The sequence below is a fragment of the Mus caroli genome, chromosome 14, assembly GCF_900094665.2.
Source record: "Mus caroli chromosome 14, CAROLI_EIJ_v1.1, whole genome shotgun sequence".
Taxonomy (NCBI): Eukaryota; Metazoa; Chordata; class Mammalia; order Rodentia; family Muridae; genus Mus; species Mus caroli.
The window spans coordinates 93,367,235-93,383,326 of NC_034583.1; the positions used below are offsets into that span (position 1 = coordinate 93,367,235).

At 38.1% G+C, this 16,092-nt stretch overlaps 1 protein-coding gene across 2 annotated transcripts in view; it reads right to left on the reverse strand.

Annotated features, from left to right (window-relative positions):
- Mycbp2 (MYC binding protein 2) overlaps positions 1-16,092 on the reverse strand; it is a 237,483-nt gene that overhangs the window by 186,174 nt on the left and 35,217 nt on the right. For both annotated transcript variants that reach the window (XM_029468874.1, XM_021181915.2), the window contains exons 3-4: positions 13,274-13,489; positions 1,426-1,579 (exon numbers count right to left, since the gene is read on the reverse strand). In XM_029468874.1, the coding sequence (XP_029324734.1) occupies positions 1,426-1,579; positions 13,274-13,489 (370 nt within the window). The remainder of the gene's footprint in view (positions 1-1,425; positions 1,580-13,273; positions 13,490-16,092) is intronic.

Consider the following 16,092-nt stretch of genomic DNA (forward strand, 5'->3'; position numbering starts at 1 on the left):
ATGACTCAGATACAGGCTAATGTGTGAGAATCATATTGCTATGGCTTTGAGGATATTTTACCATATTGTTAAAACAATTTAGAAAATTGTAGGCTGACAGAATATCCATGGTTATCATCAGAGAAAAACAATAAGCCAACTAAAACTTATGCATCACCTCCATTTCCATCACATTGCAGCAAGTTCCTATCTTCCTTACATAGCTCTATGTTCAGCCTAAATTTTTTTTCAGATAAAATATTATAGGTTTATTTAAAACTTATTTCTCACCTTGAGTATGCAAAACAAACTCCACAAAATGTTCATTTTTTTTTAACTTTGTAGTTTACAAATATACAAAATAGAAGTTTGCTTAAATTTATATTACATATTTATTAAGGCAAGGAACTTTATAGAAAAACACATTTGTTCTGCTTAAAGGCATACTTGGGAATAAACCATTGTACAAATTATTGCACATTTGAAACCACAGTGCATAACAGACTGTCTGCATAAAGATGTTACAGAAATAAACCAGGCTTATTTACCTGGCTTAGGTCATCAATGTAGATCGGAAGACAAAACTAGGTTTTCCTTGTCAAAAGTATCCAGCAGCTGGAGAACTTTGGCTCCCCTGTTTGGTACCTTTAGAACCACAACTCTCTAAGCACCATCATTTATCAGCCTAAGTTATTAATATTAAAAGCAAGCAATGCTAAAAATAAATACTTGAAGAAAAGCCAATATCTGTATGCAATGAATCATGCTAAATAAGACCCTTTCTCCCCAACACAATTTTTTGTTGCTGTTTATGATGTATACAAAGAAATGTCCTCTCTTGAGAAACAGTTGTACTGCTCGAGGTGTGTGACACTTGTTTCTCCCCCGCCCTTACTGGTTTAAACCGTCTAGAGCTTCTGCTCCACCTTCCCAATGCTGTGACACTTTAATACAGTTCCTCATGTCGTGGTGACAACCAATCACAAAGTTACTTTGATTGCTACTTCATAACTGTAATTTTATGACTGTTATGAATTGTAAAGTAAATATCTGTGTTTTCCATGGTCTTAGGCAACCCCTATGAAAGGGTGGTTCGACCTCAAAAGGGGCTGTGAACCACAGGCTGAGAGCCACTGCCCTAGAGTAAAAAGTAGAGAAGATGCATATTTGCTACTGGCCACAGGTATTAAGTTCATTGGGATTTTAGGGTCTGGTGTTATTCTGGGATTTCAAGGACTTATGTGTTGTTGCTCTCCTGTTGTTACAACAACCAAGAAGCAACTGTACATGAACCATAACTCTTTAGACTCTATCTCCAGTAAAACACGGCAAAGTTACATTCCTGCTTTCCCTGCGCAGTCAGTCCAGCCTGCACGTCTTGCTCTTGTGTATGTGCACTGGAGACGTGGTTTGCCTTCACAGGCTTCACTCTAAGCATAATCTTACCTAGGACTTCTGGTGGCTCTGACTGGAGGCCTTCTGGCTGCTGGCCTTGAAGCACGTTCAGCAGGGCTTGGAGGCTTCTTAAACACAGGGATGGATGAGAAAACCGAGTCTCCTTGATCAATTCAAAGACTTCACAAAGCCCAACCTCAATAATCTGTTTAATATGAAAAGAAAGTTAGGCTTTCTAATATGTAAGGAAATGACACTTTCTATACTCTAGTTTGTGTACATTATCTCAATACTAAAGTGCCATGATGTTTAAGCAGAAAAGCAAAAAACTACTTATTTTTATTTATTTAACATGAAGATTTGGAAAGTCGTGGACTAAGAACTAGTTGCATTATTTAAAGATTAGTTTGGAAACAATGAAGCCACAGCAAGGGTTGTTAAGTGAAACCTTAACTAAACTCGGGGGCGATGGCATTCACTCAGAAGAAATGGACTCAGTTAATTTATATAGTGCATTTGGTTGTATGCAAGTAGCTTTATTACAGTACTCACAAACTAAAATAAAGACAACAAAAGATATAGCAAACCAACTTTGAAAACTGGTTTCACCTTTGCCATTCCTGTGATTGTATAATTGCAATGTTAGCACTTATAGGTAGTGTCCCCTTCATTTGGCCAAGATGATCATTAAAGGAGCTAAAACTGGCCCAGTCAAATATCACTGGTATTTTAATTTAATCAGAATCGTCCTCATTGGGCCAAGAAATCCCTGACTATCTTTAGCAAAAGAACTATATCTTTATAGGCTGTAAGAGCAAAGTTACAATGAGCTGCTATAAATTTGGAAGACCAATAATTAATAAAACACTAGAAAATAAGATTCTATTTCTCAGCCAACATCAATTTTGAGAATCAGATATATAGCTTTAGGATGTAAATTATGAGCAGAAGTGACATGAAGAATTAAAATAAGGGGCTTGAGAGATGGCTCAGTGGTTAAGAAGACTGTTCTTCTAGAGGTCCTGAGTTCAATTCCCAGCAACCACATGGTGGCTTACAAACACCTGTAATGGGATCTGATGCCCTCTTCTAGTGTGTCTGAAGAGAGCAACAGTGTATTCATATAAATAAATAAATCTAAAAAAGAATTAAAATAAGGCCAAATTGTAGAAACACTTCAAACAATAATTCTAAGAACAAATTAGTGAGATAATATTCTTTCTGTTGAGATTTTTACATTATAATTATACTGTATGTGATGCAAATATTATACACTATAACTGCACCCTTCTAAATACTTCTTTTATGCAACTCACTAGAGGAGATATAAAGATATGCTGGACCCTGTCTTGTGAGAGTTCGTAATGTAGGAGGGTAAGTGAGCTATGTGCATAACTCTTTCCCCAAACAAATTTCTGTTACAGAACTGATTCTATATTATAGTATAACTGAGTATATTCATTTTTACTTCCTAACCAAACTATCCCTCTATGGACAAGAAACTTTTCCCATTTTAAGGCAGTGTTTGGTAAATGTGGAATCACAATTAATGAATATTCATCTAACTAGCTACTCATTTGTGTACTGAAAATTACTACAATTCAGAAACACAACTGGTTTTCTTAGACAAAGATGAAATTAATTGTAGACAAATCCTGCTGTTCTAGCTGTCATTTATAGTTTCTCATGTGTATATAACCAATATGATCATCTTTACAGAAGTTATCTAAAATCCTACTCTTGACTATATTAAGTTTGTGCACAGAATTTCAATTTATTAAACATTCCTATAATTTTTTTCACCTGTTTTAGTTTTTGTTGATGGAATTGACTTAAAAAATAAAAATGTGCTAAGATTTCTATCTACCTCTATACTTAGAGGAAATCAAAATGTTAAGTACAAAATTTGTATGTCTTTTCTCAAGCAAAGGAAGACTATAAGATTTGAGTATTGGGGCTGCTTACTCTATATAAACAATAAGGACTGTTCATAATTCTTCAGAGCTGGCAGTTTTGGATGTTCATTTATATGATGTTTCCTGCTTTAATACAGGAAGAACTATGTAATTTTCTACTGGGATTCATGCTTTCCCATCTCACAATGCTTGAAGCTCATCTTGCTGCCTATTTTATTTTAAAATACACTTTTATGTTGACTAATTTATTTGGTTCTTAAGTAAGTAAATTCTTTCTGAATTTGTAGGTAGCAGTGCATTAGGGTACAAGAATAAAAAAGTAGTTGAGATATATTCCCTTCCTTCAAGAAAGCATTTTTTAATAGAAGCAAAACCAAATCAATAAATAACTTGCTTAATGACTTAAAATGTACACTGTGCTAGATAGAATAGAATAGTAGAGCTCATGGGGAAGAGAACATAGCGCTAACTGAGATAAGGTCAGAGATGGCACAAGTTACAACACAGAAAGCTGCATATGCCAGCTGTTGTCTTCTACAGAAAACACTAAGATTTTAAACAGAAGGACGATATTCAGGTAAGTATCTCTGCAGAGTTCATAAAAGTTACTTAGATGCTATTTAGTCAAGTTAGCTAAAGGGCGCTAAAGTAAGATTTAACAGCAGGTAGGAGCTGGGATTTTTTTTTAGTGAGTGCTGATAAAAGCTGGAAATACTGTGTGACAAGGCCTTCCTTACAAGAATGGTTAAAGGAGGAGGACAGGTATGGAGTAGTAGATTAGCTACATCTGCATATCCGTGAGCAATTGGAAGGAATTGCTTTCTCTTGAATTCACCAAGCTCAGTCCATGATTGGTTGGCTTCACGGACTTGGGTAGAATACAGTATTGAGAGCATGGAAAGGACAGATCTATCCTGCTCATGGTGAAGAGGGGACAGAGATGGAAGCTGGATGAGTTTCAGAGCCAAGACCCTTCCCCAGAACCTGCCTCCATTGATTTCCTTCCTCTACTATACGCCACCTCCTACAGTCTGCAGAACATTCCTAGATGATACTATAAGCCTCGGGTAACATTTCATGTTCCAACTGTAATGTTTGGTAGTTAGGTCACTACCAAAGGCTGAAATAGATGGCAGAATGAGCATATTCTCAAGATTTAAGAGTGGCAATATCCGTCATCTATGGGAAAGGGAAGACTGAAGGAGAATTACTGTGTGGCTAAAATAATGATGATATTTAGCTTGCTCTCTCAACATCCTGGATATAGAGCAGATGCATCACACTGAGTTTCTAGAAACTTCATTTCCTTGTATATGAAGTATTTATTATTACAAGATACATTGGGAAGTAACTAAAAATTAAACACACCTATACATTCTATATTTGGCTCTACCCTGACATTTCTAACTACAGCTCTCATTTACTGAGTACTTGGTATATGCTAGGTATCTTTTCTTAAGCACCCAACATTCATAAATCCATTTAACCTTAACTGCAATCCTATGAGATACATAAAGCTCTCGATATGCAGATGATAAAGTAGAGGTACCCATTCACCCAGTATTAAAAAGCTAATAGTATTAATGCTATTTCAACTGAAGCAATTTGGCTTCATCCCCATGGTCATAATCATTATTCACTTTTCCAGAAAGCAAAGTATATGATGGAAAATACAGTATAACCATGTTTTCCTTTTTTTTTTCTTTTTTTTTTTCTGAATTCCTTTTAGACATTGCTAATGATGCTAGGAAAATGTTAAAAATGGCTAATTCTTTCTTCACTACCTACTTACTCTAATGTTCTGGGTTGGGTTTTTTTGGTTTTTGGTTTTTTTTTTTTTTTTATTTTCCATTTTCAGGAGCTTTATTTTATTTTATTTTATTTTTATTAGATATTTTCTTCATTTACATTTCAAATGCTATCCCAAAGTCCCTTATACCCTCCACACAGCCTGCACCCCAACCCACTAACTCCTGCTTCCTAGACCTGGCATTTCCCTGTATTGGAGCATATAATCTTTGTAAGACCAAGTGCCTCTCCTCCCAATGATGGCCGACTAGGCCATAGTCTGCTACATATGCAGAAAGAGACACGAGTTCTAGGGTTACTGGTTAGTTCATATTGTTGTTCCTCCTACAGGGTTGCAGAACCCTTCAGCTCCTTGAGTACTTTCTCTAGCTCCTCCATTGGAGGACCTGTGTTCCATCCAATAGATGACTGTTATCATTCACTTCTGAGTTTGCCAGGCACTGGCATACCATCACGAGACAGCTATATCAGGGTCCTGTCAGCAAAATCTTGCTGGCATATGCAATAGTGTCTGGGTTTGGTGGCTGTTTATGAGATGGATCCACGGATGGGAGAGTCTCCGGATGGTCCTTCCCTCTCCACTCCAAACTTTGTCTCTGTAACTTCCTCCATGGGTATTTTGTCCCCCATTCTAAGACAGAATGAAGTATCCACACTTTGATCTTCCTTCTTCTTTTCATGTGTTTTGCAAATTGTATCTTGGGTATTATAAGTTTCTGAGCTAATATCCACCTACCAGTGAGTGCATATCATGTGTGTTCTTTTGTGATGATATTCTCCGGATCCATCCATTTGCCTAAGAATTTCATAAGTTTATTGCTTTTAATAGCTGAGCAGTATTCCAACGTGTAAATGTACCACATTTTCTGTATCCATTCCTCTGTTGAGGAACATTTGGGTTGTTTCCAGATTCTGGCTATTATAAATAAGGCTGCTATGAACATAATGGAGCATGTGTCCTTATTACATGTTGGAACTTCTTCTGGGTATGTGCCCAGGAGAGGTATTGCTGGATCTTCTAGTAGTATTATGTCCAATTTTCTGAGGAACCGCCAGACTGATTTCCAGAGTGGTTGTACAAGCTTGCAATCCCATCAGCAATGGAGGAGTGTTCCTCTTTCTCCACATCCTCTCCAGCATCTGCTGACACCTGAATTTTTGATCCTAGCCATTCTGACTGGTGTGAGGTGGAATCTCAAGGTTGTTTTGATTTGCATTTCCCTGATGATTAAGGATGTTGAACATTTTTTCAGGTGCTTCTCAGCCATTCGGTAGTCCTCAGTTGAGAATTCTTTGTTTAGCTCTATACCCCATTTTTTGATGGGGTTATTTGAATTTCTGGAGTCCAGCTTCTTGAGCTCGTTGTATATATTGGATATTAGTCCCCTATCAGATTTAGGATTGGTAAAAATCCTTTCCCAATCTGTTGGTGGTCTTTTTGTCTCATTGACGGAGTCTTTTGCCTTACAGAATCTTTGCAATTTTATGAGGTCCCATTTGTAGATTCTCGATCTTACAGCACAAGCCATTGCTGTTCTGTTCAGTAATTTTTCGCCTGTACCCATATCTTCAAGACTTTTCCCCACTTTCTCCCCTATAAGTTTTAGTGTCTCTGGTTTTATGTGGAGTTCCTTGATCCACTTAGACTTGAGCTTTGTACAAGGAGGTAAGAATGGATCAATTCGCATTCTTCTGCATGATAACTGCCAGTTGAGCCAGCACCATTTTTGAAAATGCTGTCTTTTTTCCACTGGATGGTTTTAGCTCCTTTATCAAGGTCAAGCAATCATAGGTATTTGGGTTCATTTCAGGGACTTCAATTCTATTCTATTGATCTACCTGTCTCTTGCTATACCAATACCATGCAGTTGTTAATCACAATTGCTCTGTAGTACAGCTTGAGGTCAGGCACGATGATTCCACCAGAGGTTCTTTTATTGTTGAGAATAGTTTTTGTTATCCTAGGTTTTTTATTATTCCAGATGAATTTGAAAATTGTGCTTTTTAACTCAGTGAAGAATTGAGTTGAAATTTTGATGGGGATTGCATTGAATCTGTAGATTGCTTTCGGCAAGATAGCCATTTTCACTATATTGATTCTGCGAATCCATGAGCATGGGAGGTCTTTCCATCTTCTGAGATCTTCATTGATTTCTTTCTTCAGAAACTTGAAGTTATTATCATGCAGATCTTCCACTTCCTTAGTTAGAGTCACGCCATGGTATTTTGTATTATTTGTGACTATTGTGAAGGGTGTTGTTTCCCTAATTTCTTTCTCAGCCTATTTATTCTTTGTGTAGAAAAAGGCCATTGATTTGAGTTAATTTTATTACCAGATACTGCACTGAACCTGTTTATCAGGTTTAGGCATTCTCTAGAGAAATTTTTAGAGTCACTTATATATTCTATCATATCATCTGCAAATAGTGATATTTTGACTTCTTCCTTTCCAATTTGTATTCCTTTTGGTCTCCTTTTGTTGTCTAATTGCTCTGACTAGGACTTCGAGTACTATACTGAATAGGTAGGGTGAAAGTTGGTACCTTGCCTAGTCCCAGATTTTAGTGGGATTGCTTCCAGGTTCTCACCATTTACTTTGATGTTGGCTACTGGTTTGCTGTACATTGCTTTTATTATATTTAGGTATGGGCCTTGAATTCCTGAACTTTCCAAGACTTTTATCATGAAGGGGTGTTAGATTTTGTCAAATGCCTTCTCAGTATCTAATGAGATGATCATTTGGTTTTTCTCTTTGAAGTTGTTTATATAGTGGATTAAGTTGATGGATTTTTGTATATTAAACCATCCCTGCATCCATGGGATGAAGCCTACTTGATCATGATGGATGATCTTTTTTTTCTTTTTTTTTGGTTTTTTCAAGACGGGGTTTCTCTGTGTAGCCCTGGCTGTCCTGGAACTCACTTTGTAGACCAGGCTGACCTGGAACTTAGAATGCTACCTGCCTCTGCCTCCCGAGTGCTGGGATTAAAGGTGTGCACCACCATGCCTGGCTGGATGATCGTTTCGATATGTTCTTGGATTCAGTTTGTGAGAATTTTATTGACTATTTTTACATTGATATTCATAAAGGAAACTGGTCTGAAGTTCCCTTTCTTTGTTGGGTCTTTACATGGTTTAGGTATCAGAGTGGCTTCATAGAATAAATTGGGAACAGTACCTTCTGTTTCTATTTTGTGGAATCGTTTGAGGAGAATTGGAAATAGGTCTTCTTTGAAGGTCTGATAGAATTCTGATCAAAACCCATCTGGTCTTGGGTTTTTTTGGTTGGGAGGCCATTAATGACTACTTCTATTTCTTTACAGGAAATGGGACTGTTTAGATCATTAATCTGATCCTGATTTAACTTTGGTACCTGGTATCTGTCTAAGAAATTGTCCATTTCATCCAGATTTTCCAGTTTTGTTGAGTATAGCCTTTTGTAGTAGCATCTGATGATTTTGGATTTCCTCAGGTGATGTTGTTATGTCTCCTTTTTCATTTCTGATTTTGTTAATTAGGATACTGCCCCTAGTTATTCTGGCTAAGGGTTTATCTATCTTGTTGATTTTCTCAAGGAACCAGCTCCTGGTTTGGTTGATTCTTTGTATAGTTCTTTTTGTTTCTTCTTGGTTGATTTCAGGCCTAAGTTTGATTATTTCCTGCACTCTACTCCTCTTGGGTGAATTTTCTTCTTTTTGTTCTAGAGCTTTTAGGTGTTCTGTCAAGCTGCTAGTGTATGTGCTCTCTAGTTTCTTTTTCATGGCACTCAGACCTATGAGTTTTCCTCTTAGGACTGCTTTCATTGTGTCCCATAAGTTTGGGTATGTTGTGGCTTCATTTTTATTAAACTCTAAAAAGTCTTTAATGTTTTCTTTATTTCTTCTTTGACCAAGTTATCATTGAGTAGAGTGTTGTTCAGCTGCCATGTGAATGTTGGCTTTCTATTATTTATGTTGTTATTGAAGATCAGCATTAGTCCATGGTGATCTGATAGGATGCATGGGACAATTTCAATATCTGTTGAGGCCTGTTTTGTGACCAATTATATGGTCAATTTTGGAGAAGGTACTATGAGGTGCTGAGAAGAAGGTATATCCTTTTGTTGTAGGGTAAAATGTTATGTAGATATCTGTTAATTCAATTTCTTTCATAACTTCTGTTAGTTTCACTGTGTCCCTGTTTAGTTTCTGTTTCCATGATCTGTCCATTGGTGAAAGTGGTGTGTTGAAGTCTCCCACTATTATTGTGTGAGGTGCAATGTGTGGTTTGAGCTCTACTAGTTTCCTTAATAAATGTGGATGCCCTTTCATTTGGAACATAGATATTCAGAATTGAGAGTTCCTCTTGGAGGATTTTACCTTTGATGTGTATGAAGTGTCCCTCCTTGTATTTTTTGACAACTTTGGGTTGGAATTTGATTTTATTTGATATTAGAATGGCTACTCCAACTTGTTTCTTTGGACTGTTTGCTTGGAAAATTGTTTTCCAGCCTTTNACTCTGAGGTAGTGTCTGTCTTTGTCTCTGAGGTGGGTTTCCTGTATGTAGGAAAATGGTGGGTCCTGTTTATGTAGCCAGTCTGTTATTCTATGTCTTTTTATTGGGGAATTGAGTCCATTAATATTAAGAGATGTTAAGGAAAAGTAATTGTTGCTTCCTGTTATTTTTGTTGTTAAGAGTTGGGATTCTGTTCTTGCAGCTATCTTCTTTTACGTTTGTTGAAGAATTACTTTCTTGCTTTTCCTAGGGTATAATTTCCCTCCTTGTGCTGGAGTTTTACCTTTTTTATCCTTTGAAGGGCTGGATTCATAGAAAGATATTGTGTGGATTTGGTTTTGTCATGGAATACTTTGGTTTCTCCATCTGTGGTAATTGAGAGTTTTTCTGGGTATAGTAGCCTGGGCTGGCACTTGTGTTCTTATAGGGTCTGTATAACATCTGTCCAGGATCTTCTGGCTTTCATAGTTTCTGGTGAGAAGTCTGGTGTAATTTTGATAGGTCTGCCTTTATATGTTACTTGACCTTTTTCTCTTACTGCTTTTAATATTCTATCTTTATTAGTGCATTTGATGTTCTGATTATTATGTGTCTGGAGGAATTTCTTTTCTGGTACAATCTACTTGTAGTTCTGTAGGCTTCTTGTGTGTTCATGGGCATCTCTTCAGGTTAGGGAAGTTTTCTTCTATAATTTTGTTGAAGATATTTTCTGGCCCTTTAATTTGAAAATCTTCATTCTCATCTATACCTATTATCCGTAGGTTTGGTCTTCTCATTGTGTCCTGGATTTCCTGGATGTTTTCAGTTAGGATCTTTTTGCATTTTGCATTTTCTTTGATTGTTGTGTCCATGTTTTCTATGGAATCTTCTGCACCTGAGATTGTCTCTTCCATCTCTTGTATTCTGTTGCTAATGCTCTCATCTTGGTTCTTGATTTATTTCCCAGGATTTCTATCATCAGAGTTGTCTCCCTTTGGGTTTTCTTTATTGTTTCTACTTCCATTTTTAGATCTTGGATGGTTTTGTTCAATTCCATCACCTGTTTGGTTGTGTTTTCCTGTAATTCTTTAAAGGATTTTTGTTTTCTTCTTTAAGGTCATCTACCTGTTTAGCAGTGTTTTCCTGTAATCCTCTGAGGGATTTTTGTGCTTCCTCTTTAAGGGCTTCTACCTGTTTAGCAGTGTTCTCCTGTACTTTTTTAAGTGAGTTATTAATGCCCTTCTTAAAATCCTCTACCAGCATCATGAGATATGATTTTAAATCCGATCTTGCTTTTTGGGTGTGTTGGGGTATCCAGAACTCGCTGTGGTGGGCGTACTGGGTTCTGATGATGCCGAATGGTCTTGGTTTCTGTTAGTAAGATTCTTACATTTGCCTTTCCCCATCTGGTAATCTCTGGTGTTAGCTATTCTAGCTGTCTCTGGCTGGAGCTTGTTCCTCCTCTGATTCTGTTAGCCTCTGTCAGCACTCCTGGGAGTCCAACTCTCTCCTTAGTCCCAGTGGTCAGAGCACTCTCTGCGGGCAAGCTTTCCTCTTTCAGGGAAGGTGCACAGAGGTCTGGAGCTCAGATCCACCTCTTGGCTGAAGATGAAGGCCCAAAGGGACCCTGTCTAAGAAGCTCTATTACTTCTGTGGCCCACGTGCTCTCCTGTGCAGACTGGTCTCTTAGAGACCCGGGATACAACATGGCAATCTCACATGAGTTCTGGGGTCAGAGCCCTCCCAGGAGGCCGACTCTCCTCTGGCAGGGAAGGTGCCCAGAGGTCTGGGTCTCAGCTCTACCTCCTGGCTGAAAATGAAGACCTGAAGGGACCCTGTCCAAGAAGCTCTGCTGCTTCTGCACGGATTGGTTTCTGAGATACACAGGATACAAGATGGAGCTCTCACCTGAGTCCCAGAGTCAGAGCTCTCTCTGGAGGCCGATTCTCCTCAGTGATCCTAAGATCCTGGGTTTGCTAGGGCCCCTGCGGCATGGAGCATCCTCTGGGGACCTTGGGACCGTCGGCAGAGTTCGTGCCCAAGCTGGCGAGGGATACTCTAATGTTTTAAAGTAGTATAGTAATTAAATTTTCCTAAGTGTTTTGTAATCTAGTTTTGGTTTTATGTCCCTGTATAAAAGATTTCTTTGAACTTCTGATTTCCCCCCAATACTAAATTTATTCACCATGATTAATTCAGTGCAGTGTGACCTGCCCCCAATAGTGCAATATTCTTACAAAAAGTGTACGACACAAATTCTCCAGGGGTTATCCTTCCCCCCCCCCCCAACTTTCCTAATTAAGTGGAAGAAATCACAATGAAGAGACCATGAGCTACACCTTCAGGAGGGAAAAGACAGCACACTCATTTTAGGTTATAAGAGGAGACTGGGAGAGCAGGGGCAGTTAGACACCAGAGGAAAGGGGAAAGGACAGAAGACACACACTCTGAGAATGCTGGTCAGGAAGCAAGGACGGTCACAAAACTGTCATGCCCTTCACTTATCAAATAGAAGCCAAGTCATCTCTGAGATAAGAGGAGATGAACCCAACAGTACAATCAAGGACAGTGCATACTTAGGAATAGCCACCGCAGACCGTGAAAGAGAAATCAGCCCAGGAACGTGAGTTCCACCTGTCGCCATACTCCATGTACAAAACTATCTATAAGATACCTTGTAAGTAAGTTTACCAGATGGATTTCACACACTAATTTAATTTTATATGAGTCAGTTTGATAAAGAAATCACGTTTAAGTTTATTTATTAGAAAACAATGTGCATGAATCACACATAATCATTTTGAGATGATCGTGTTTTCCCTTTGTCCTTCGGAACACTATACTAACCACAAGGCTAATGAACAGCACTTGCATTGGATTATAAGGACCTCGTTGCTATGAAAGAAGAAAACAAACAGAAACAGAGGAGAAGGACAAAGGGAGGAAAAGAAAGACTATGTCTCCTGTATGTACATATGTATATATGTATGTATGTATGTATGTAAACATGATGTGTGATAAAATTAATCACAAAGTAAACCAATCCTTAGAACAAAGTACTTTAAGAATAGTTTGTCCAGTTATAATATGAAATAGATTATATGCTTCTGGAAATAGGAAGTAATGTCAGAATAGTATGGACTGGACTGTTTCTCATCTTATTTTTTTCGTAAGCCAGGTAAGCAGAATATTAAGAAGACAGCTAAACAGTAAGCAGATAAAAAAAGCTTTCAGTTTAGTTGCTGTTAAGGAAGCTTTTCACTTCTATTTCAAGAAGACTGTAAATATCTACCTGTTTCCAGGGCTTACTCTGAATCATGTCCTCTTTATGCTGACCTTAATGGAAGTTCACCAGCTCAGAGCTGATCTTCCCTCTGCTACTGTTGAAGGCCTCCACCCAAGCAAATCCATGCTACTGCTTTTGCACACTAACAGCCCTTAACAAGGTACAACCCACTGAACTTGTGCCTGTGTTTCTGATGCTCATCCTGCTGTGTTCCTAATTACTGGCTTTGTTAGCCAGTTTAAAAATCCCATTGAGTTTTCCTGGTCTACCCCAAACCAAACCTATTTTTATCCATAACCCATGTTATTTTAATGCAGTATTTTAGAAAAAGCAGGGTATCTCAGGAATGTGTGTGCATGTATGGTAAGCAGACCACTAGTAGGCAATGCATATAAGGAGACTTCTGTGGCTTACCTTTGGCAGCTTGACTGGGGGCTCTCTGGACTCCTCTTCCTCATCACTGTCTGACTCTCCACTCTGCACTGAGGTCTTCGATGCAGCTGCCAGTGATGTTTCCTTTTTCTGCCATTCCAAAACGCAATGCCGCACGTTACAGTAAATGTTGAAGGCAGAGGGATTGCTATGTAGTTTGATATCTGGTATAATTACTGTATTCTCCACATTTTCAGACTGAAATATAAAACAAAACGTTTCTGGTTTACATTCTTTGTAATTATCATTTCATTGTACATAAAAGTATAGACAGTTTAAACTAACTTGCATATAAAAACACAGTATTTTATAATATTTCATATACCAAAAACAGGAAGAAAATGCCTCTTCTATAAAGTATTGATATTAGATTATTAGATTCTAATATTTCTTCACCTATTTGATTGTGTTCTCCTGTAATTCTTTAAGGGATGTTTGTGTTTTCTCTTTAAAGGTTTCTACCTGTTTACCTGTGTTCTGTGTTAGATTCTGCTAGCAGCCTTCAGGTGAGGATGCAGAACTCTCAGCTCCTCCTGTACCAGGCCTCCCTAGATGCTGCTGTGCTCCAGCCCTGATGATAATGGACTGAACTTCAGAAGCTGAAGAAACTAATCATCAGCTTCAATGGCACTGTCATTTGAAATATGATGAGCAATGGGATAGTTTTAATGGTATTTTCATCATTGAAACTCATCATACCTTCTAGTATCTATCTGTGCCCTGGAGCTAACCCTGTGGCACAGCTCTCCAGACCCAAATCTCACCCATCACTACCAAGTTAACAGGTGATACAAACACTGTTGCTCCATAACTGGCCAAAGAGGAATCTGCCTGGAGACCACAGGGATCAAGAACCATGGAGTAACTGGGGACAGGATTCTTCTGGTCTCCATCTGCACCCTGGAGCTATCCCTGTGGGACAGCTCTCTGGACCCAAATCCCACCCTGAGAGACCTGGTCTCCCAGGAGTGCTGACACATCTAACATCACAGGCTCACAGACTCACAGGATGGAGACAGCAAGACCAACTAACACCAGAGAGAACCAGATGGCGAGAGACAAGCACAAGAACCTAAGCAACAAAAACCAAGGCATCATCAGAACCCAGTTCTCCCACTACAGCAAGTCCTGGGTACCCCAACACACCTGAAAAGCAATATTCAGATTTAAAAATCACATCTCATGAAGATGATAGAGGACTTTAAGAAGGACATAAATAACTCTCTTAAAGAAATATAGGAGAACACAGGTAAACAGGTAGAAACCTTTAAAGAGAAAACACAAACATCCCTTAAAGAATTACAGGAGAACACAACCAAATAGGTGAATTTGAACAAAACCATCCAAGATCTAAAAATGGAAATAGAAACAATAAAGAAATCACAAAGGGAGACAACCCTGGAGATAGAAAATCTAGAAAATAGATCAGGAGTTACAGATGCAAGTAAACATTGACACAGCAGTCGAAGTAAATGTGAAATGCAAAAAGCTCCTAACTCAAAACATCCAGGAAATCCAGGACACAATGAGAAGACCAAACCTAAGGATAATAGGTATAGGTGAGAATGAAGATTTTCAAATTAAAGGGCCAGAAAATATCTTCAACAAAATTATAGAAGAAAACTTCCCTAACCTGAAGAAAGAGATGCCCATGAACACACAAGAAGCCTACAGAACTACAAGTAGATTGTACCAGAAGAGAAATTCCTCCTATCACATAATAATCAAAACACCAAATGCACAAAACAAAGAAAGAATATTGAAAGCAGTAAGGGAAAAAGGTCAAGTAACATATAAAGGCAGACCTGTCAGAATTACACAAGACTTCACACCAGAGACTCTAAAAGACAGAAGATCCTGGGCAGATGTTATACAGACCCTAAAAGAACACAAATACCAGCCCAGGCTACTATACCCAGCAAAACTCTCAATTAACGTAGATGGAGAAACCAAGATATTCTATGACAAAAACAAACTTACCCAATATCTTTCCACAAATCCAGTCCTACAAAGAATAACAGATAGAAACACCAACACAACGAGGGAAACTACACCCTGAAAAAAGTAAGAAAATAATCTTCTTTCAACAAACCCAAAAGAAGATAGCCACACACACATAATTCCACCTCTAACAACAAAAATAATAGGAAGCAACAATCACATCTCCTTAATATCTCTTAATATCAATAGACTCAATTCTTCAATAAAAAGACAGACTGGATATGTAAACAGAACCCAGCATTTTGACAGATACAGAAAACGCACCTGAGTGACAAAGACAGATGCTACCTCAGACTAAAAGGCTGGAAAAAAAATTCCAAGCAAATGGTCCTAAGAAACAAGCTAGAGAAGCCATTCAAATATCGAATAAAAGCAACTTTCAACCACAAGTTACCAAAAAAGATAAGAAAGAACACTTCATACTCATCAAAAGAAAAATCTACCAAGATTGACTCTCAATTCTGAACATCTATGCTCCGAATGCAAGGGCATCCAAATTCACAAAAGAAACTTTACTAAAGCTCAAAGCACACACTGCACCTCACAAAATAATAGTGGGAGACTTCAACACCCTATTCTCATCAATGGACAGATAATGGAAACAGAAACTAAACAGAGACACAGTGAAACTAACAGAAGTTATGAACCAAATGGATTTAACAGATACCTATAGAACATTTTATCCTAAAATGAAAGAATATACCTTCTTCTCAACAACTCATAGTACCTTTTCCAAAATTTGTTACCATATAATCAGTCACAAAACAAGCCTCAACAGATAATCCCATGAATCCTATCAG